We start from the raw sequence: 24091 nt of genomic DNA on the forward strand, positions 1-24091 counted from the left end.
CTCACGCAGAACATCCCCTCTGTCCTTCCCCAGATTGTCTGCCCAAGAAACTGGATGTTTCCTATAAGTCTCAGGTTAAACTTTAGAACTTTTGCTGGCAAATTCTCATTTGCTGCACATAGAATTGGGCACCCTTTTTTCTGTGACCCTCTGTTCCCCGTACAGACTTCTGTTGTAGTGCCTACAGCAGCCTGTGGTTTTCTGTTGATGTGTTTGTCTCCTTCCTTGGAAGCAGGGACCATACATCATTTGTCTCTGAATCCCCTGTACCCAGTGCTGTCTGTTCCTGAGGAGGTGCTTGCTTTATGTGTTTAGAAAGAACCATGCAGATGAGTAGAAGGTACCCTATGGGCAGAAGTACCTCCAGAGGCTTTCCTTGGTATCGTCGTTGTGGGGCTGAGTCTTGCGGCATGTGTTCTTTTGAAGACAACCACTTGCCCGGGGGAAGATCAGCAGCCTCTAAGATGCCTGTTATTTCTCGGTCACTTGTTAAGCCAAATTTTAGAACAGAATTGTTGACGTGAAAGGAAACTTTACTACAGGTGAAGTGCTAGCCTCTTCTCCCACCCACCTTAGTCTACATTTTAGGGCAAACAGGGGGGTTAGACTTTGGTTCTCAATCTCATGGAGACAGTGTCCCTAGTGTCCAGATATGGGGTAGAGTCTGGCCTTCCCTCCGCTTCCTGGCCTGGCTGGTGCTACCTGGAACAGGGCTGTGGGGCTCTCGGCTCTTTGCTAAAGTTATTGAGACCCTCTCCTTGCTTTTCTCCTTTCCCAGCACTGGTGACCCCGGCAGCCCTGAGGCCTCTGGTCCTGGGTGGTAATCAGCTGGTGATCATCGTGGGAACTGTCTGTGCCACAATCCTGCTGCTCCCTGTTCTGATATTGATCGTGAAGAGGACCTGTGGGAATAAGAGGTACAGGGCTGCCCCCGCCCCTTGGGTCGGGAGGCTGGGGGTACAAGGCTGCTTCTATCCAAAGTGGAAGAGGTGATAGGGTCCTACTATGCCATTCTCACAGAAGTGGGCATTTTAAAGTGAGCATTTTAAAGAATCAACTGTGGTAACCCTGCCCACTTTGCTCACTGTGCCTGGAAAATAATTTAATGTTCCTACACTCTCCTCATTCACTTTGGTATTACGTAAAGACTACAAACTCCCTTAGAAATGGGGGTCTCAGTAGGGCATAATTCAGAGCATAAATCTTACAAAAGAACTATCATGGTATCATTCACTGCCTAAGAGATGATTTTAAAATTATCCACACTGTACGTTCCACATAGAAGCTAAGATCTTAAGGGTTGCCAGTGGTTTTATCTAAAAGATAAAAGACTCTGTCTAAAAAAAAAAAAAAAAAAAGTGCTTTTCAAGGCCTGGATTTCATTAGTAGTTCTCCCAGGGTCTCAGAAGTCCCCAGATGCTCCAACAGGGACACTAGTGTTTCACTGGCTGTTGGCAGATCCACGCCCCTCAGTTTATCCAACTATCGATGAGGGGCACAGATTGACTGTCTTGTTGAAATAGTGTCAGTGGGAAAGGGCCTCATGAATAATCCTGACTTTTGAGTGTTCTTTCCCAGTGGGTCTTTGATTGTGCAGAAAACACTTGGACCTGCTAAGTTTTCACTTCCCCTCCCTAGGGCTTCCTGATTTGGGTTTGAACTTGGCTGGCCTCTCTGAAGGTCTTTGCTCTGGGCATGCTCGGAGCACTGAGCTAGACAACCTGGGTTCCACTCTCAGCTTACTTCCCCTGTCTGAGCCTCAGTTTCCCCCCAAAGGAAAGGTAGCACTTCCATGTCTAGTCGTTTATTCTAAAGAAATAATTAGATGGATATGCTGAGATTTGTGCAAAACTGCAGTCATGCTTATAATCAAAAATAGGGATCATTACCAGTGTCTGTCAGAAAGGCAGTGATTCAGTGAACCAGTGTTTCACTCAATGAAACACTCCGGATCCCTCTGTGTGATGACATGGAAAGATATCCAAGGGGTAAAAATGCAGAATTTATGGGATGACCTCATTTTTATAAAGGAGAAAATAATATGATGCTCACTCCAGCAGTATATGTACTAACTACATTTTGTGTGAGCTTACGCTTACACTGAGAGAGGCTGGGAAGGATAGTTGTAAAATGTGGGTAACGGCGTGGAATTTGAGATGAAGGAGAAGGTGGATCCCATGGGGTGAGGGGTTGCAGGGAACTTCCACTTCCAACTGTTTATGTTTCTGTACTATCTGAATTATTTTACAATGAGAAGATACAACTTTAAAAGCAGAAAATACAATGAAAGTATTTCCACTGAGACCAGAACATATGGTTTCTTTTCTAGCTTAAACTTTGATTTTTTTTTTTTTTTTTAGTTCTGCCTTGGGCCAAAATAGAAAAAAAGAAAGTATATTCAGAAGGCAAATGGTCATGAGATCAAAGGCCAAGGGGCCCCGACCAGGCAGGCGCGGAGCTCGGGGCTTGGGGCTTGGGTGGGGTGTTCGTGGGGATTATTCCGCTCCGCCCCCTGGAGAGGCCAGGAGCCCTTTGGATTGGTGTCTTGCTGAGCTCCTGCTGCCCCCTGCTGGTTCCGCGGCACTCCCTGGTCCTCAGAAACGTAGAGACGATGGTCAAGTGGAATTCTATCTCCCCGCTCTTCATTCACTTAAAATTACCTCTCCCATAAGAACTGAAAGTGTCTTCAGTGATAATAGAGAAGTTGAAGCCGTTTTTCAGTCTAAATTATCTCCAGAACGGCTTCTTGTTCTTCATTAGAAGAGATGTGCTTCTCAGGTTTCCAGGTGAGCCAGGTAGCCCTGGCTGTAGGAGTCCAGAGAGAATAGTGTCTTCTCTGGGGTCTCTCTCTTCACAAAGCCAAGAGGGGGTCTCATGTAGGGACCCTTGAATAAACCATGCCAGCTGGTTAATTCCACATGCTCTTTATGTCTTGCAGTTTAGTGAATTCTACAGCCTTGGTGAAGAACACGAAGAAGACTAATCCAGGGATAAAAGAAGAACCCTGCTATTTTGAAAGCTGTGAAGGGGAGGTGAACACACGCTTCAGCCTAAAACACTAAGCAGATGCAGGCCTGGGCCGTTCTCATTCCCCGGGAACCATGTCTTACCCACTGTATGTTGCAGCTTGCAGGCCAGTGCTTGGCACAGAGCAGGGACTCAGGAAGCCTTTGTTACTAGAATAAGAGCCTCTGAGGAGTACAGTGCATGGGGCTGGCTCAACCAGCCCCAGGCAGCAGTTTCTGGTATTGGGCTGAGGAAAGAGCACTGCGCTTGGAGTCAGAAAGCTCTGCCACCTCCCCTAGTCTCACCAGCAAAATGAGGATAAGGATAAAGATATTATAGTTACCTGGCCTGCTTGACAGGGTTGTTGTAAGGTTCACATAAGATGATGATATGCAAATGCTTTGTAATCTAGGAGGTGCTGTTTGTCTAAAGTCTAATGGGGAATTATAATATATTCAGGAGTTAAGGAGTTCTAATGCTTAAAATGAAATAGTCTAAGACCTTAGCAAGAAAGGATTAAGAAGGACTTTTCTCTCCTTATTGATTAGTAATGGAGTTATAAATAATTGCTTCTAGAGACTGAGAAATGGATTGGTTTTCTTTAACTCCTATTCTTTCTTTTCTTTCTTTAATTTTAAAAACGCTCTTTGAATAGTTACCTTTCTCTGTTTTGGGCTGTTTTTGTCCCAAGAGTAGGATTTTCTCCCAGTAGAGTGCAGTAGTCCAAGAATGGGCCACTGGATGATACTGCTTTCCCAACGAGTGACAGGACCATGAACCTCACAGCTGTGAGGCTCAATGAGGGCTGGCCCTGCCACATAAACCCTCTGAGGGAAATGATGACAGTACCCTGTTGATTAATGCCATTCTGCCTTTACTGTAATTAGAAGGAAATAACCCCACAATACAAGGAATTTAGCAAGATAAGGAACCCCTGCTGCTACCTAAACATCCATCTAAACAAAGATGTTTGGCTTTTGAAGCAAAGAGTTTGGTTCTTAAGACTGTGTTCTTTGACAGTTATTTTTCAAGAAGACTGAAGGCTGAATTATCATTATTGGGAATTCTCTAGCTCTCAGTAACCTTTGAACCTCCCAGTTTGGGTGGTCGATGCCCAGCAAATAGGAATAGGTGGCCTTTTCTCTGGTGTATAAGATTCATCTAATTTTTAGGAATTTTTGCACCATTTTCCCCCTCTAGAAAAACATTTACTCCTCAATAATTATACGGGAGGTGATCGAGGAAGAAGAACCAAGTGAAAAATCAGAGGCCACCTACATGACCATGGTGAGAATGATTCTGGCCCCAGCTGAGCCAGGTGTCAGAGGCTCAGGTGGTGGTGGTGGTGGGTGTGGCTGGGTTGCCCAGGGAGGCTGCTGAGGGCAGTGATTTTTCTAAGTAGCAGGAAAGTCTGAGAAACTGAAGTTCTGCTGGATAGAAGAGTGATATCAAACTTTCTTACCCAAGCTCAAGGATTAAAGGTTATCACCAGAGATTATTTATATTAGTGGTGAAAAGAAGTGAAGAGTGGCCTTTACTGGGGGCAGGGAGAATGTCTTTTGCCTCATTAATTCAATCTAATAAAGAAAACACAGTTGGGTGTGGTGGTTTATGCCTGAAATCCCAGCACTTTGGGAGGCCGATGTGGGTGGATTGCTTGAGGCCAGGAGTTCAAGACCAGCCTGGCCAATGTGGCAAAACCCCCTCTCTACTAAAAATGCAAAAATTAGCCAGGTGTGGAGATGCGTGCCTGTAATTCCAGCTACTTGGGAGGCTGAGGCACGAGAATTGCTTGAACATAGGAGGTGGTGGTTATGTGAGCCGAGATCCACCACTACAGTTCCAACCTTGGCAACAGAGTGAGATTCTGTCTCAAAAAAAAAAAAAGAAAAGAAAAGAAAAGAAAGGCCGAGTGCGGTGGCTCACACCTGTCATCCTAGCACTTTGGGAGGCTGAGGCAGGTGGATTACTTGAGGTCAGGAGTTCGAGACCAGCCTGGCCAACATGGTGTGAAACCCTGTCTTATTAAAAATACATTGGGAGGCCGAGACGGACGGATCACGAGGTCAGGAGATCAAGACCATTCTGGCTAACACGGTGAAACCCCGTCTCTACTAAAAAAATACAAAAAACTAGCCGGGCGAGGTGGCGGGCGCCTGTAGTCCCAGCTACTCGGGAGGCTGAGGCAGGAGAATGGCGTAAACCTGGGAGGCGGAGCTTGCAGTGAGCTGAGATCCGGCCACTGCACTCCGGCCTGGGCGACAGAGCGACACTCCGTCTCAAAAAAAAAAAACAAAAAACAACAAACAAAAAAATTAGCCAAGCATGGTGGCGGGCTCCCAGCTACTTGGGAGGCTGAGGCAGGAGAATTGCTTGAACTTGGGAGGTGGAGGTTGCAGTGAGCTAAGATCCCGCCACTGTACTCCAGCCTGGGAGATGGAGCAAGACCAAAGAGAGAGACAGAGAGACAGAGAGACAGAGAGAGAGAGAGAGAGAGAGAAAGAAAATACGATAAATAGGATAAGATCCTTGGGCAAGTATTGTGTTGCAGTGAGTTGTTTTCCTTGCTATCAAAAGCTCAAAGTAGGGTTCCTTCCACTGCTTAGATTTTGTTTCTTAATTTTGTGACTTATTGTACCTTCTCATAATCTAACTGCCAGGCAGGCTACATGCTGGATCTCATACAATATTTCGGAGTCTGATTCCTACTTTCCCATTGCTTAGACTTTAGGCCCTCAGAGAACTACAGCACCTGGAAAAGGCACTGCAGGGCGTGCAGTGAGTAGGGGTAGGAACAAACGGAGTGAGCTGGTGATGAGCATGGTGCTATTTGTAGACTAATTATAGGCACCCAGCCCATTAAGGAGCAGTGTTCTGCTGGATTTGGGAAGGCTGGCCTCCTCTGTTTGTGGAATGATGGGCTTTGTTTGTTCCTGTCGCACCAGCCCTGAGGACACATGACTCCCAGCTGATTGCAGCAGAGAGAGGTCTGCCAGGGAAGTGTGAGATCAGAGGCCTGGCCTGGATCCACCGAGTGAAACATTAACTCCACTGAAGTTGCAGCTGAATGGAATCATTTTCCCCCTGTATTTCTCTCCCATTTTGTTATGTGATACTGCAGTAACTTGCGAGGCCTCATCCTGGCTCCTGGAGACCTGCCGATATAGCTGCCTTGTGGCTACTGCTGAGTGCGTCACCAGCCAGGGTGGCACTGTTTGCAGAAAGTCTCCGAGGTGGGGAGGAACAATTGTCTTCACAGCTACCTTCCCCAGGTTTAATGCTAGGCGATTATGGTTTTGATTTTGTGGAAAACACCATTCCTCTCCTCTTGATCCAGGTCCAACAGAGTAAGAGGAGAGGCCTGGGCTGCAAACTCAAAGGCCGGCAGGGGCCGGTCAAGTTATTGTAAAATATGATGTGCCAAGTTAAATAAGCCTGTTGGTGAATTTGGGACTGCAGGCCACTTGTTTGAGACTTCATCTATAAAGGTGTTCTCTGATAGGGAGCAGAGGTAACAAAGAGCCTTTGTATTTTGTTGTTGAATTGATGAAATTCATGTAAATGTAGTGGCACCTTGCTGTTTTCCCTTTCTGAGGCTGTACACACAGTGGTTAAGGTTGCAAGCTGGGAGTTGGACAGACCTGGGTCCAAATTCTAACTCTGTATTGCAGCCAGATGGTCTTGGGCAGGTAACTTGGCCTGTCTGAGCCTCAGTTTCCTTATCCTTAGAATGGGAATCATAATACCTACCTCCTGGTGGTAAGGATCACATGAGATGATGCATATGAAATTCAGTATTGGGCTGGGCTCATGAGAAGAGCTCAATGAATGGCAGCTGCTATGATTACGAACTACTTCTTACAAGCATGTTTTGTTTCTTTCTGCCCTTCCCCAACAGCACCCAGTTTGGCCTTCTCTGAGGTCAGATCGGAAAAACTCACTTGAAAAAAAGTCAGGTGGGGGAATGCCAAAAACACAACAAGCCTTTTGAGAAGAATGGAGAGTCCCTTCATCTCAGCAGCAGTGGAGACTCCCCTGTGTGTCCTGCGCCACTCTACCAGTGATTTCGGACTCCCGCCCTCCCAGCTGTCCTCCTGTCTCATTGTTTGGTCAATGCACTGAAGGTGGAGAGTTTGGAGCCTGGCAGAGAGACTGGACAGCTCTGGAGGAACAGGCTCTGGTGAGGGGAGGGGAGCATGGACTTGGCCTCCAGAGTGGGACACTGGCCCTAGGAACCAGGCTGAGCTGAGTGGCCTCAAGGCCCCCACTGGATCAGACCCTCCTGTTGGCAGTATTCTTAGGGTATGAGTTACTGGGAAGAATCAGAGATAAAAACCAACCTAAATCATTCCTCTGGCACATTATTTCTAAATAAGGGTGGTTTGTGGAAATCGTCCTTTTTTTATGCCTTGGTTGATGGGGGAAGTAAAGTCCTGGTGAGGAATTTACAGTTAGAAACTTCTGGAAAAACTGAAGTTCCTGGAGGAAAGCCAAACCGTGCCAACACACTAGAGGCTGGTTTGGGTCCTGGGAAAGGTTTGGGGTGAATGGGTTGGAAGTGGGGTATGAATACAGCTTTGGGATTTAACTCAGTGGTTCTTCATTCCTGCTGGGCATTGCTGGTGGCTCCTTGTGGGGCCTCACCACAGGCCTCCTAATTTGAAATTTCTCAGTGAAACTTAGGCATTTGTCTCTCTTGATACTCATGGGTTGCCATGGTGGACAGCCACTGATTTAATTCTTGGTCTGAAATGTGCGGTTCCTATACTTTTGGTTGCTATTGTAAGATTCGATAAGGTTAGTCTTAAAAATCCTTTGAGGGGGGCATCCAACTTGGTAATTTGGAAGTCAAACTGTCTGTTTGCTGATGACATAATCATAAACCTTGAAAACCCTAAACACTCATCCAAAAAGCTCCTAGAACTGGTAAATGAATTCAGCAAAGTTTCAGGATACAAAATTAATGTATACAAATCAGTAGCTTTGCTATATACCAATAGCACCCAAGCTGAGAATCAAATCAAGAACTCAATCTCTTTTATAATAGTTGCAAAAAAATTAAAATACTTAGGAATATACTTAACCAAGGAGGTGAAATACCTCTACAATGAAAACTACAAAACACTGCTGAAAGAAATCATAGACAGCACAAATGGAAACACATCCCATGCTCATGCACAGGTAGAATCAACATTGTGAAAGTGGCCATACTGCCTGTATTTAGTTTGTTTTCCTGTTCCTGATTAAGACATATCTGAGACTGGGAAGAAAAAGAGGTTTAATTGGACTTACAGTTCCACATGGCTGGGGAGGTCTCAGAATCATGGCAGGAGGTGAAAGGCACTTCTTCCATGGTGGTGGCAAGAGAAAATGAGGAAGATGCAAAAGTAGAAACCCCTGATAAAACCATCAAATCTCATGAGACTTATTCACTACCATGAGAACAGTATGGGGGAAACCACCTCAATGATTCAAATTATCTTCCACTGGGTCACTCCCACAATATGTGGGAATTTTGGGAGTACAATTTAAGATGACATTTGGGTGGCAACACAGAACCAAACCATATAATTCCACCTCTGGCCCCTCGAAATCTCATATCCTTACATTTCAAAACAAATCATGCCTTCCCAATAGTCCCCCAAAGTCTTAACTCATTTCAGCATTAACCCAAAAGTCCACAGTCCAAAGTCTCATCTGAGACAAGGCAAGTCCCTTCCACTTACGAGCCTATAAAATCAAAAGCAAGCTGGTTACTTCCTACATGCAATGGGGGTACAGGTATTGGGTAAATACAGCCATTCCAAATGGGAGAAATTGGCCAAAGCCAAAACAAAGTGGTTACAGGGCCCATGCAAATCTGAAATCCAGTGAGGCAGTCAAAATTTAGAGCTCCAAAAATGATGTCTTTTGACTCCAGGTCTCACATCCAGGTCACACTGATGCAAGAAGTGGGTTCCCATGGTCTTGGGCAGCTCTGCCCCGTGGCTTTGCAGGGTACAGCCTCCTTCCCGGCTGTTTTCATGGGCTGGCATTGAGTGTCTGCAGCTTTTCTAGGCGAACGGTGCAAGCTGTTGGTGGATCTACCATTCTGGGGTCTGGAGGACGGTAGCCCTCTTCTCACAGCTCCACTAGGCAGTGCCCCAGTAGGGACTGTGTGGGGGTTCTGACCCCATGTTTCCCTTCTGCACTGCCCTAGCAAAGGTTCTCCATGAAGGCCCCGCCCCTGTAGCACACTTTTGCCTGGGCATCCAGGCATTTCCACACATCTTCTAAAATCTAGGCAGAGGTTTCCAAACCCCAGTTCTTGACTTCTGCGCACTTGCAGGCTCAACACCACGTGGAAGTTGTCAAAGCTTGGGGCTTGCAACCTCTGAAGTCATGGCCTGAGCTCTATGTTGGCCCCTTTCTGCCATGGCTGGAGTGGCTGGAATGCAGGGCTCCAAGTCCCTAGGCTGCACACAGCATGGGGACACTGGCCCTGGCCCACGAAACCATTTTCTCCTAGGTCTCCTGGCCTGTGATGGGAGGGGCTGCCATGAAGACCTCTGACATGCCCTGGAGACATTTTCTCCATTGTCTTAGGGATTAACATTCAGCTCCTTGTGACTTATGCAAATTTCTGCAGCCGGCTTGAATTTCCTCTGAGAAAATGGGTTTTCCTTTTCTATCACATTATCAGGCTGCAAATTTTCTGAACTTTTATGCTCTGCCTCCCCTGTAAAACTAATGCCTTTAGCAGCACCCAAGTCACGTCTTGAATGCTTTGCTGCTTAGAAATTTCTTCTGCCAGATGCCCTAAATCACCTCTCTTAAGCTCAAAGTTCTACAGATCTCTAGGGCAGGGGCAAAATGCCACCAGTCTGTTTGCTAAAACATAACAAGAGTCACCTTTGCCCCGGTTCCCAACAAGTTCCTCATCTCCATCCGAGACGACCTCAGCCTGGACCTTACTGTCTATATTGTTATCAGGTTTTTGGTCAAAGCCATTCAACAAGTCTCTAGGAAGTTCCAAACGTTCCCACATTTTCCTGTCTTCTTCTGAGCCCTCCAAAGTGTTCCCACCTCTGCCTGTTACCAAGTTCCAAAGTCGCTTTTTGGGTATCTTTTCAGCAATGCCCCACTCTACTGGTACCAGTTTACTGTATTAGTTTGTTTTCACACTGCTGATAAAAGCATACCTGAGACTGGGAAGAAAAATCGAAGCTACAGTTCCGCATGGCTGGGGAGGCCTCAGAATCATGATGGGAGGCAAAAGGCACTTCTTACATGGGGACAGCAAGAGGAAATGAGGAAGATGCAAGAGCAGAAACCCCTGATAAAACCATCAGATCTCATGAGATTTATTCACTACCATGAGAACAGTATGGGGGAAACTGCCCCCACAATTCAAATTATCTTTCACTGGGTCCCTCACGCAACATGTGGGAATTATGGGAGTACAATTCAAGATGAGATTTGGGTGGGGACACAGAGTCAAACAATACCACCGCCAAAAGCAATCTACAAATTCAATGCAACTCCCATCAAGATACCACCACCGTTCTTCACAGAAATAGAAAAAACAATCCCAAAATTCATATGAAATAAAAAAAGAGCTTGTATAGCCAAACCAAGAGTAAGCAAAAAGAGCAAATCTGGAGGCATTACATTCCCCGACTTCAAACTATACTATAAAGTCAGTCACCAAAACAGCATGGTACTAGTATACAAATAGGCATGTAGACCAATGGAACAGAATAGAAAACCCAGAAATAAAGCCAAATACTTACAAGTCAACTGATGTTTGATAAAGCAAACAAAAATATAAAGTGGGGAAAGGACACCCTATTCAACAAATGGTGCTGGGATAAATGGCAAGCCACATGTAGAAGAATGAAGCTGTATCCTCATCTCTCCTCTATACAAAAATCAACTTCAGATAGATCAAAGACTTAAATCTAAGACCTGACACCATAAAAATTCTAGAAGATAATATTGGAAAAACCCTTCTAGGCATTGGGTTAGGCAAAGACTTCATGATCAAGAACCCAAAAGCAAATGCAACAACAAAGATAAATAGATGAGATTTAATTAAACTAAAAAGCTTTTGCACAGCAAAAGATATAATCAGCAGAGTAAACAGACAACCCACAGAGTGGGAGAAAATCTTTGCAATCTATATATCTGACAAAGGACTATTATAATATCCAGAATCTACAAGGAACTCAAATAAATCAGCAAGAATAAAACAATCCCATAAGTAGGTGGGCTAAGGACATGAATAGACAATTCTCAAAAGAAGATATACAAATGGCCAAGAAACATATGAAAAAATGCTCGGCATCACTAATTATCAGGAAATGCAAATCAAAACCACAATGCAATACCACCTCACTCCTGCAAGAACAGCCATAATAAAAAAAAATTTAAAAAAATAGTTGTTGGCATGATGTGGTGAAAAGGGAACATTTTTACACAGTTGTTGGGAATGCAAACTAGTACAATCACGATGGAAAACAGTGTGGAGATTCCTTAAAGAACTAAAAATAGATTTACCATTTGATCAAGCAATCCTGCTACTGGGTATTTACCCAGAGGAAAAGAAGTCATTATACGAAAAAGATAAGCTGGGCATGGTGGCTCATGCCTGTAATCTCAGCATTTTGGGAGGCCGAGGCAGGTGGATCACGAGGTCAGGAGTTTAAGACCAGCCTGGCCAACATTGTGAAACCCTGTCTCTACTAAAAATACAAAAATTAGCTGGTGGCCCATGCCTGTAATCCTAGCTACTCGAGAGGCTGAGGCAGGAGAATTGCTTGAACCTGGCAGATGGAGGCTGTGATCTGAGATCACACCTCTGCACTCCAGCCTGGGTACCAGGTCAAGACTCTGTCTTGAAAAAAGAAAAAGAAAAAAAAGATACCTGCACATGCATGTTTATAGCAGCACAATTCGCAATTGCAAAGACATGGAATCAGCCCAGTTGGCCATCAATCAATGAGCGGATAAAGTAAATAAATATAGTATATATGTGTGTATATATATATATGTACGCCATGGAATACTACTCAGCCATGAAAAGGAATGAAATAATGCCATTTGCAGCAACCTGGATGGAACTGGAGAACATTATTCTAAGTCAAGTAACTCAGGAATGGAAAACCAAACATCGTATGTTCTCACTTATAAGTGGGAGCTAAGCTATGATGATGCAAAGGCATAAGAATGATACAATAAACTCTGGGGACTCAGAAAGGGTGGGGAGGTGAGGGATAAAAGACCACACATTGGGTACAGTGTACACTGCTCAGGTGATGGGTGCATTAATATCTCAGAAATCACCACTGAAGAACTTACTCATGTAACCAAACACCACCTGTTCCCCAAAAACCTATTGAAAAAAAAATCCTTTGGGGTTGGGTGCAGTGTCTCATGCTTGTAATCCCAGCACTTTGGGAGGCTGAGGGGGAGGATCACTTAAGGCCAGGAGTTCAAGACCAGTCTGGGCAACATAGTGAGACCCCATCTCAATAAAATAAATAAAATCGATTAGCTAGGTGTGGAGGTGCGTTCCTTTGGTCCCAGCTACTCAGAAGGCTGAGGTAGGAAGATTGCTGGAGTCCAGGAGTCAGAAGCTACACTGAGATATGATTGCACCACTGCACTCCACTCTGGCCTGGACAACAGGCTGAGATCCTGTCTCAAAATAAGAAAGAGGAAAGGAAGGGAAAGGGAAGAGGAAGGAAAAGAAGAAACAAAAGAAAAATCCTTTGGTTCTGAACAACTTCCAGCCTCTGGGGATCAGCCTGGGTTCAGCTCTGGTCTCCTTTCCTTGACTGCCACAGACCCTTTCTCATTCTCTGCAACCCTTTCTTCCCATTTAGCCATGCAGGGCCAGATAAAGAGGAGGTCTTTTCTGTTTTTCTGATTTCTGATCCACTCTTAAATGGGGTTACATTTTTTTTTCTTTTTTTGAGACGGAGTTTCGCTCTGTTGCACAGGCTGGAATGCAATGGCACTATTACGGCTCACTGCAACATCCGCCTCCTGGGTTCAGGCGATTCTCTTGTCTCAGCCTCCCAAGTATTACAGGTGATTACAGGGATTACAGGCACACGCTGCCATGCCTGGCTAATTTTTTTTGTATTTTTAGTAGAGATGGGGTTTCACCATGCTCCCCAGGCTGGTCTTGAACTCCCGAGCTCAGTGAATCCACCCGCCTCGGCCTCCCAAAGTGCTAGGATTACAAGTGTGAGCCACTGCACCTGGTGAGGCTACATTTTTGAATGATTTCCCCAACTATCCAAACATTAGGATCCTCTCATAACACACCCATTATGTTCTAGTTTAGACATGGATAAGCATCATTAAATGCTTCCTTCCTATCTGCCAGCTCTCAATGAGGGGTATGTCAGGGTTTTCCATATGGGTATTGAAGGCAGTATCCTGTCCCAGACATACCAGGGACGCAGATTGGTGAGACGAGTAGAGGGGGAAGAGGGCTCTCTTATATCCAGAGTGTTCATGGAGAGGAAGTGGTTTCATTTCTGAGCTATTAAGTAACATTCTCTCCTGGAATAAGGGACCCTTTTCCACTTCCTCAAATATTGTGTGCATTGGAAGACGGCCTTCAGGATATAGAGTTAGGTGGGTGGATGGTGATTTTACATCTGTTGATGAGGGTCTAAGAAAATAATTCGGCTGGGCGCGGTGGCTCAAGCCTGTAATCCCAGCACTTTGGGAGGCCGAGACAGGCGGATCACGAGGTCAGGAGATCGAGACCATCCTGGCTAACACAGTGAAACCCCGTCTCTACTAAAAAATACAAAAAACTAACCGGGCAAGGTGGCGGGCGCCTGTAGTCCCAGCTACTCGGGAGGCTGAGGCAGGAGAATGGCGTGAACCCGGGAGGCGGAGCTTGCAGTGAGCTGAGATCCGGCCACTGCACTCCAGCCTGGGCGACAGAGCGAGACTCCGTCTCAAAAAAAAAAAAAAAATTCGGATAAGAGCAGGAGGGTGGGCTGAACAACTTATCCACGTGATCCCCAGCAGGCACTTGGACAGTGAAAGTGTAGGTGTGCCCAAATTCACATTTGATTCATTCAGAGTTTGGCTTTCATTCTGGGTTCGGCAGTTGTGGCTGAGGGGGAGGAAGAGGAAGGCCACATCTCTGCTCCACGGCTTCTTCCCCACAAACCTTCTTATCCACAGGCATGGAGCCAAGGTCGAGGGTGGAAGTCCGCAGCTGTCAAACACTAATTTCACCTAAAGCCAAAGCAGCCCTACAGGGGACTGGGAAAGAGACCCGCTTCTCTCTCAGCCCTTCTGCTAGAGGTGGTTTGTCCATTACTCCCAGGAACATGAAGGGAAATTGTGTAGGGAATGGGCTTCAATATCAAATAGTTCTGGTTCAAATCCTGGCTGCCTGTTACCCTTCAGTATTGCAAAGTGTATTTAAATCCTTTGAGGCTGTTTTCCCTGTATGTAAAATGGAGACTCACCGAGGTTTGTTTGTTTTTGCAAGGACTGAATGAGGTAGTATAGGGGATAGTGCCTGGCCTGAGCCCTCCATCTCCTTCAAATGTGTTTTTCCAGGTAGACGTATCTTCTTAACGTTACTCAGAAAGGAAGAACCCACTCAGAGACGGGTTCTTTTATCTTCTGTTTAATGCTAGTCAGTCTTTGCTATTCAATCTTAATAACACAATTAACAGTCAGGATGACAATATCTTCTGGTGATTCAGTCCCCATCTCTTAATTTTGATTTCTATGGGCAAAAGACCCTTTACCAAAATCCCTAAATCCCTCTTCCTATTCAAAGAAAGACTGAGTTAGGAAGCTGAGCTTAGGCCAAGGCTTTGTATAGCTCTGAGGAGACAGATTTTGAAGGACCGTAAAGCTACTGAAGATCCTTGTAGTAGAGCCTTTGGAAAGCAGTTTTGTTACCTGACTTTGCAGTATTTTAGATCCCTGGAACACCAGATGCTCTCATATTTGAAGGTTTGAGAAGTACACAGGCCTTTGCCAACACAAAGCAGCCCCAAGGGTGGAGGGAGTGGAGCTACTCATGAATAATGGAGAACTTAGCAACTTCAGAATTTGGCTATTGCAACTGAAAACAGTTCTGCCTGTCCACTGGGGATTGGTAGAAGATGAGCTAAGTCTCCTTTAAAAGGCTGCAGCCTTTTGTTGGCCAGGCGTGGTGGCTCACGCCTGTAATTCCAGCACTTTGGGAGGCCGAGGTGGGTGGATCACCTGAGGTTGGGAGTTCGAGACCAGCCCGACCAACATGGAGAAACCCCATCTCTACTAAAAATACAAAATTAGCTGGGCGTGGTGGCGCGCGCCTGTAATCCCAGCCACCTGGGAGACGGAGGCAGAAGAATTGCTTTAACTCGGGAGGCAGAGGTTGCAGTGAGCTGAGATTGCGCCATTGTACTTCAGCCTGAGCAACAATAGTGAAACTCAGTCTCAAAAAAAAAAAAAAAAAAAAAAAAAAGGGCTGCAGCCTTCTGCCAGACCTTTAGTTATCTGTTCCTGGTTTGTCCTCCACCAGTGTCCTTTTCTCCCTTTTGACTAGTTGGTATTCTCACCTATCTGTTGGTAATTGGCCATTTTCCTTCGTAAAACACTAGCTCTGTGTGTGTGTTTGGAGGCAGCCACTGAATTAGCTCAGTTATTTAGAGCTGCAGAACCTTAGGTTGCAGTTATCCTCTTAATTCAGCATAAACAAAGTTCCCAGGACCACTGACCTTCTGTTCTGGCCAGCTGGTTCGCAGATGTGGTCCAGGGAGGTCAGGCAATCCATGACCACTTCTGTAAAACCCAACTAGCAAAACATCTCTTCTTCAAAAAATAAGGGAACTTAAAGTTTTCTCAGAAAGCTGAGACATTTCTTATTTCATAGATGGTGCGAGCCATAGTGATTTACCCGTCCGAGAACTTTCAAAGCTGGATGAACTCTGCCTTGTATGTTCATGACATTCTGTGTGTTGGTGCCATCTTGTCTGCCCATCTATACTTCATTAAAAAAAAAGGTTTTAGGCCACGCGCAGTGGCTCATGCCTGTAATCCCAGCAATTTGGGAAGCCCAGGCTGGTGGATCACCTGAGGTCAGGAGTTTGAGACCAGCCTGGCCAACACGGTGAAACCCCGCGTCTCTACTAAAAATACAAAAAATTAGTTGGGCATGATGGTGAGCAACTGTAATCCCAGCTACTCTGGAGGCCGAGGCAGGAGAGTTGCTTGAATCTGGGAGGCAGAGGTTGCAGAAAGCCGAGGTCATGCCACTGCACTCCAGCCTGGGCAACAAGAGTGAAACTCCATCTCAAAAAAAAAAAAAAAAAAAAAAAGTTTTAATGATATATGTATTTTTTATTTCAATAGATTTTGTGGAAGAAGTGGTTTTCGGTTACATGGATAAGTTCTTTAGTGGTGATTTCTGAGATTTTAGTGCACCCATCACCTGAGCAGTGTACACTGTATCCAGTATGTAGTTTTTTATCCTCCACCTCCTCACAGCCTCCCTCCAGAGTGCCCAAAGTCCATTACATCACTCCTATACCTTTGAGTCCTCATAGATTAGCTCCCACTTATAAGTGAGAGCATACCATATTTGGTTTTCCATTCCTGAGTTACTTCCCTTAGAATAACGGCCTCCAGCTCCATCCAAGTTGCTGCAAAAGACATTATTTCATCCCTTTCTATGGCTGAGTAGTATTCCATGGTGTATATACACACCACATTTTCTTTATCCACTCATTGGTGGATGGGCACTTGTGTTGGTTCCATATCTTTGCAGTTGTGAATTGTGCTGCTATAAACATGCATGTGCATGTGTCTTTTCTATATAATGATTTCCTTTCCTTTGGGTAGATACCCAGCAGTAGGACTGCTGGATTGAATGGTAGTTCTACTTTCAGTTCTTGTGTTTTTTTTTTTTTTTTTTGGGATGGAGTTCCACTCTTGTCACCCAGACTGAAGTGCAGTGGCATGATCTTGACTCACTGCAACCTCTGCCTCCCGGTTTCAAGCGATTCTACTGCCTCAGACTCTCGAGTAGCTGGGATTACAGGTGCCTGTCACCACGCTCGGCTAATTTTTTGTATTTTTAGTAGAAATGGGGTTTTGTCATGTTCGGCAGGCTGGACTTGAACTCCTGACCCCCGGTGATCTGCGTGGCTCGGCCTCCCAAAGTGCTGGGAGTGAGCTACCGCACCCGGCCTACTTTTAGTTCTTTAAGGAATATCCACACTGTTTTCTATAGTGGTTGTACTAATTTATATTCCCACCAGCAGTGTAAAAGTATTCCCTTTTCACTGCATTCACGCCAATATCTACTGTTTTTTAAGTTTTTAATTATGGCCATTCTTGCAAGAGTAAGGTGATATCTCATTGTGGTTTTAATTTGCATTTCCCTGATGATTAGTGATGTTGCATGCCTCATTTTTTTCCATAACAGGAACTCTGTGCTCCATGCATTGTTGTCTTTCCTGCTGTTGGTGTACTCTCGCCTGGGATGCCCCTTTCCTTTCCTTCTTGCCTCCCTACATCAACATTCCTTCAAGGCCCTGCTTTAGATCATCCACCTGGGTGATCTCCTACTTCTCACCTCTTCCTAGATGTCTCTGCACTTGATCTGCTTTTGTCTTTCCTTGTCTTCTAATTGTTTCATGGGTGTGATACTTCATTTTCTCTTAGAGATCTCAAACTCTTAGAAATTCTGCTCTAGGCCAGGCACGGTGGCTCATGCCTATAATCCCAACACTGTGGGAGGCTGATGCAGGGGGATCACTTGAGGCCAGGAGATTGAGAACAGCCTGGCTAACATGGTGAAATCCTGTCTCCACTAAAAATACAAAAATTAGCCAGGCGTGGTGGCACAGACCTGTAGCCTCAGCTACCCTGGAGGCTGAGGCATAAGAATCACTTGAGCCTGGGAGGTGAAGGTTGCAGTAAACCGTGATCTCGCCACCGCACTCCAGCCTGCGCGACAGAGTGAGACCCTGTTTGAGGGGGGGAAAAAAATTCTGCTTTAGGTCTTTTCTGTGATCCTTGTAGCATTTGACCCCAAGGGGGACAAACCCTTATCGAATGAAATTCCTAGGGAGTGGAGGGGAACAGCGTGCGCAGGGAGCAGCTGGATCTGGCTCCCATTCCCAGTTCTACCATACCTTGACTGGGGAGGTCAGGCTGATGGAATTTCTGCCCCTTCCCCAGATGTGAAGTAGATATTCACTCATTTTCATCTGCTCAAGGACCAGTAGAGAGGCCCAGTGCATGCTCAGAAGAATAAGATGCAATCTCCGTACTTAAAGAACTACAGTCTAGTTGGGGAGGTCAGATGGGTAAGTAACTAATAAAAGTACTCTTTGACTCCCGTTAGTTCAATATAAGGTGTCCCTGGGTCCCCATGTCTCCGGTAGATGGGACTACACTCACCATGCTGTATTGCGAGTGTATGCATTTATCTCCCTATCTAGAATGTGAGCTCTCTAAGGGCGAGCTGTATCTCATTCATGTCTTGGTCTCTAGTTCCTAGCTGAGTGTCTAGCATATAGGGGCTGTTCCATAGATATTTGAGTTTGTTCATAGAGAGATCTGATTGACAAATGAGTGAATGTACCCAGGGTCACAGGAGCAGAGAGAAGAGGTATTTAGAAGAGCAGGAGTAGGTGACTTTGGAGCACATTTTTGAAGACAGACCATGAGCTTGATGAGCAGGCAGGAGACAAAGGGCATTCCTACAAGAGAAAATGGTGAAGGCAAATACAGAGATGTGAGGCTGCATGCGGGGTTAGAGAAACCTTGCCTGGTAAGGAAGGGCTTCAGAGGCATGTGGGGCAGAGAAGAGAGGTGAGTGAAATGGATCCCTACCTCGTAGCTCATGAACAGACTGCGGAGTGCTCTGCAGATCACCGAGGCCAGCATTTCATCCGAGGCTTGTTCCTGCTTCCTACTCCCCTCTCCCTGAACCCCCAAACCTGGCTTCTCATGGCATGCAAACCTTCTGATATTGGCTGAAGGCAGTGCTTCTCAAGCTTTAATAAGCTCAAGAATCACCTGGAGATCTTGTTAAAAGTGCAGATTCGGGGCAGTCGTAGTGGCTCACACCTGTAATCCCAGCACTTTGGGAGGCCGAGGCAGGCAGATCACGAGGTCAGGAGATGGAGACCATCCTGGCTAACACGGTGAAACCCCGTCTCTACTAAAAATGCAAAAAAGTTAGCCCGTCATGGTGGCGGGCGCCTGTAGTTGAGATTGCGCCACTACACTCCAGCCTGGGCGACAGACGCAGACTCCGTCTCAAAAAAAAAAAAAAAAAAAAAAAAAAAATGCAGATTTGGATTTCTTGGGAGTAGGGTAGGGCCTGTAGTGCTGCCTTTCTCACAAACTCCCAGGTGACACCCATGATGCTGGCCTGGGGACCACACTTTGAAAAGTAAGGCTCTACAGTAAATAACTAAGGAGGCTCTCCATAGCCTCAACGAGGCATTCCAAAGGTAAAAGGAAACTACCTTCCTTTGAATTATTTGTAACACTGCTTCTGCCAGCAGGGTAGGTAATTGAGTGCTGTCTAATAAAACCTTCACTGATAAATAACCCTGGGCACAAATGCCAAAACCACAGGGCTTCACTCCTAAAAAAGTGCATCTTTGACACTGGTGTCTTCATTCGGCACAACGCTGCTTAGAGCTGCTGCTTCCCAGACTTTCACTGGCTCCTCGGACAGGCTTACTCTTTCGGAGCAAATGGGCATCTGGAGGCCCAAGTGGGTTGTGGGGAAGTTCCGGGGTAGCTCTCCTCCTCTCTCCCCTTGGCTCTGCCTGCTACTGCCCCTCGCCCTTGATCTGGCTCCTCCTGACCCTTGGTCCTGGGGAGCTGGGTTGGATGAAGACTGTTCTAAGTCTGGACATCTAGTTTCTCTTTGCTGAATTCTGGATAGAAACAGATCTTCTGGATCCACTTCTTGCCTCAGATGCCTCCAAAATAGAAGCTTCTGGACCTAATGTGAGACCAAGTGAGACAGGCAAGCAGCTTCCTTCAGTTTCTGGGCCTCACGGGCACCCTCTGCTGCATTAAGAAAAAAAGAGGAGGCCGGCTACGTCAAACCAAAAATTTCTGGCAACGGGGCAGGGCTGACATGTGTCTGCGGCAGCATGGATGGCTGTGCTGCAGAGTAGGATTTGGCAGTGCACGCCTAAGCGGGAGCTGAGGCCCAGCTTGTGCCAGTCCACCCCTCGGGGCACAGCTGTGAGCTGCTGACAGCGGGGTGGACCTCAAGGCCGGAGGGCACTGGGGATGGGGCCAGGTGTGGCCACTGAAGGACACTTTTCTTCCCATGCTGCCCCACCTCTCCTTCCCTGCAATTCTGCCCTGTGGGCCCTGTGTTCTGTGAATGGGCCAGCCAGATCCAGACCCTAGGGATGGGACAGAGGCACTTGGGGACAAAGTCTGTGTGTGATCTTGGCAGGGACAACCATGAAGGGCTTTTAGACTACCCACCCTTCTGCCTCCTGGCAACTCTGCCTCAAAACCCTGGCCCCCTTGCTCCTCCCCAGCCCAGAACAGCTTGAGAGGCCATGGCAGGATTTCATTTCCTCCACAATGTCGACTTTCCCCCTTTCCCTCTCCAGATTCATTAATTCATTCAGGTGTGCCCCTGTGCAGTCACTCACCGCCTGCTGATGGAGTTTCTGCCCTGAGCCAGGCACTGTGCCGGATCCTCACTGTTCCTCCATAGCCTGCCTCTTAGCCCTTGCTTTTATGTCACCTGCAGAGGCTAACTGCTTCATATGTCTTGCTGGTCTTCTCTTCCCGGTGCCTTTCTAGACAACCTGGGGGTAGCTGCATGTCTCCTTCCCTTGGTGCCTTATAAGCAATATGGAATGCTGGAGACACCCAGGGTTTCATGAAGACCTCGGTTTGAATCCTGACTCTGACCTTAAACTCTCATATGTAAACTTGAGTGGATTGAGCCCCATGAACCTCTGTTTCCTCATTTGCCATTAAAAAAAGAATAGGCTGGCACGGTGGCTCATGCCTGTAATCCTAGCACTTTGGGAGGCTGAGGCGGGTGGATCACCTGAGGTCAGGAGTTCGAGACCAGCCTGGCCAATGTGGTGAAACCCCGTCTCTACTAAAAATACAAAAATTAGCCAGGCATGATGATGGGTGCCTGTAATCCCAGCTACTTAGGAGGCTGAGAAGGGAAAATCGCTTGAACCTGGGAGACGCTGGTTGTAGTGAGCCGAGATCACACCACTGCACTCCAGCCTAAGCAGCTGAGTGAGACTCAGTCTCAATAAATAAATAAATAAATAAATAAAATAAAGGCCAGGCGCAGCGGCTCACACCTGTAATCTCAGCACTTTGGGAGGCCGAGGCGGGAAGATCACTTGAAGCCAGGAGTTCGAGACCAGCTTGGCCAACGTGGCGAAACTCCGTCTGGACTAAAAATACAAAAATCAGCTGGGTGTGGTGGCAGGAGCCTGTAATCCCAGCTACTTAGGAGGCTGAGGCAGGAGAATCACTTGGACTTGGGAGGTGGCGGTTGCAGTGAGCCAAGATCGTGCTACTGCACTGCAGCCTGGGCCAGAGTAAGATTCTGTCTGAACGACAACAAAAAATAATAAAAAGAAAAAGAAAAAAGAAATTGTGGTGGCGGGAGCATGTAAACCCAGCTACTCGGGAGATTGAGGCAGGAGAATAACTTGAACCTGGGAAGCGGAGGTTGCAGTGAGCCAAGATCATGCCACTGCATGTGGGCCATAGAGCGAGACTCCATCTCAAAATAATAATAATAATAATGATAATAATAATAAATAAATTTTAAAAAAAGAAAAAGAAAAAAGAAATCACCTATCCCAGGGTTAAGGTTAAACTGACAGGGCCGGGCACGGTGGCTCACACCTGTAATCCCAGCACTTTGGGAGGCCAAGGTGAGTGGATCACAAGGTCAGAAGTTCAAGACTAGCCTGGCCAAGATAATGAAACTCCGTCTCTACTAAAAATACAAAAATTAGCCAGGCATGGTGGCAGGCACCTGTAATCCCAGCTACTCAGGAGGCTGAGGCAGGAAAATCGCTTGAACCCAGGAGGCAGAAGTTGCAGTGAGCCAAGATCGTGCCACTGCACTGCAGCCTGGGTGACAGAGTGGGACTCCATCTCAAAAAAAGAAAAGAAAAGAAAAGAAAAGATTAAACTGATACAGGCTGGGCATGGTGGCTCACACCTGTACTCCCAGCACTTTGGTAGGCTGATGCAGGTGGAACACTTGAGGTCAGGAGTTCGAGACCAGCCTGGCCAACATGGTGAAACCCTGTCTCTACTAAAAATACAAAAAAATTAGCCGGGGGTGGTGGCACGTACATGTAGTTCCAGCTACTCTGGAGGCTGAGACACAGGAATTGCTTGAACCCAGAAGGCAGAGGTTGCAGTGAACTGAGATTACACCACTGCACTCCAGCCCGTGTGACAGAGCGAGACCCTGTCTAAAAAAATAATAATAATAAAATAAAAAAATAAAAAATTGAGATATCATGTGTAAAGTGCTTGGCACAGAGTTTATGCTCAAAAATATTAGTTGTTCCCTGTTTGGTACACAAAGGGCCCATCACAAATGCAGGTGACTGCTGCATGCAAATCTCTGCCCTACTTAACCATCTCCCCAGGAGTATGGGGGTCACCTCTGCTTAGGGTCACCTTGGACTCCACCCCCAAGTTCTCCTGCTTATGACATTAGCTTATTTTTTCTTCCTTCTTCAAAAGAAAAGTTTTAAAATACACAAAAGAAGAGAGAACTATATTTATACCCATCATCAGCTAGTTTCAACTATCAAGCAAAACATCTAGTCTCGTGTCACCTATTCTCCCATCTCTTTTTTACTTTGAATTTTATTTTTATTTTTTAGATAGAGTCTCCCTCTGTGGCCCAGGCTGGGGTGCAGCGGAGTGATCTCCATTCACTGCAACCTCTGCCTCCCAGGTTCAAGCAGTTCTCCTGCCTCAGTCCCCCCGAGTAGCTGGGATTACAGGCACCTACCACCACACCTGGCTAATTTTTGTATTTTTAGTAGAGACAGTGTTTCACCATGTTGGCCAGGCTGGTCTCGAACTCCGAACCTCAAGTGATCCGCCTGCCTCTGTCTCCCAAAGTGCTGGGATTACAGGCATAAGCCACCGCACCCGGCTTCTTCGAATATCTTAAAGCAAATCCAGTCATCATATTATTTCACCCATAAACACACCAATGTGTGTGTTATTTTGGTTTTTTGTTTTGTTGTTGTTGTTGTTTTTGAAGTAGAGCATCGCTCTGTCGCCCAGGTTGAAGTGCAGTGGCATGATCTTGGCTCACTGCAACCTCTTCCCCCCTCGGGTCAAGCAATTCTCCTAACTCAGCCTCCCATGTAGCTGAGATTACAGGCACACACCACCATGCCCGGCTACTTGTTGTATTTTTAGTAGAGACGGGGTTTCATCATGCTGGCCAGGCTGGTCTCGAACTCCTGACTTCGTGATCTGCCCGCCTCGGCCTCCCAAAGTTCTGGGATTACAGGTGTGAGCCACCCCACCCGGCCATCCATGTGTGTCTTTAACAGATAGAGATGCTAAAGGACAAAACCACATTTATCACACCCAACAAAACTAGAAATGATTCATTAATACAATCTAATATGTAGTCCATATTTAACTTTTCCCAATTGTCTCAAAAACTTTTCTTTCCTGTTGATTTGTTTGGATCAGATTTCTCCAAAGGCCTGTGTTACATTCGATTATAAGATCTCTTGGGTATTTTTCTATCAGCCTGCTTCAACATGTTCTGTTTTCAGTGGAAATGCTAGAATGAGGAAATCATTACCACTTGAAAGTCTCTCCAATCACTTTCCTGAACCCTTTTCAATAACACAAGAACAAGTATCTCCTTTTTTTAAGTTTTTTTTTTTTTTTCCCTTTGGAGGCTGGGCCCAGGCTGGAGTGTGGTGCAGTAGCTGGGACTACAGGTGTGATATTTACTTCTGGCTAAATTTTGTATTTTTAGTAGAGATGGGTTTTGCCATGTTGCCCAGGCTGGTCTTGAACTCCTGGACTCAAGTGATCCATC

The 24091-nt window shown here is 46.1% G+C and overlaps 1 protein-coding gene across 7 annotated transcripts in view; it reads left to right on the forward strand.

Annotated features, from left to right (window-relative positions):
• JAML (junction adhesion molecule like) overlaps positions 1 to 7846 on the forward strand; it is a 35268-nt gene extending 27422 nt beyond the window's left edge. For 4 of the 7 annotated variants that reach the window (XM_021926595.2, XM_009187386.3, XM_009187384.4 and 1 more), the window contains 4 exons: positions 779 to 917; positions 2939 to 3032; positions 4207 to 4293; positions 6905 to 7846. In XM_021926595.2, the coding sequence (XP_021782287.2) occupies positions 779 to 917; positions 2939 to 3032; positions 4207 to 4293; positions 6905 to 6997 (413 nt within the window). In that variant the 3' untranslated portion in view covers positions 6998 to 7846. The other 3 variants (XR_002517243.2, XM_021926594.2, XR_004177336.1) reach the window with 3 other exon arrangements.
• Positions 7847 to 24091: the final 16245 nt, after the last annotated feature.

The sequence above is a fragment of the Papio anubis genome, chromosome 12 (genome assembly GCF_008728515.1).
Source record: "Papio anubis isolate 15944 chromosome 12, Panubis1.0, whole genome shotgun sequence".
NCBI classification, from domain to species: Eukaryota; Metazoa; Chordata; class Mammalia; order Primates; family Cercopithecidae; genus Papio; species Papio anubis.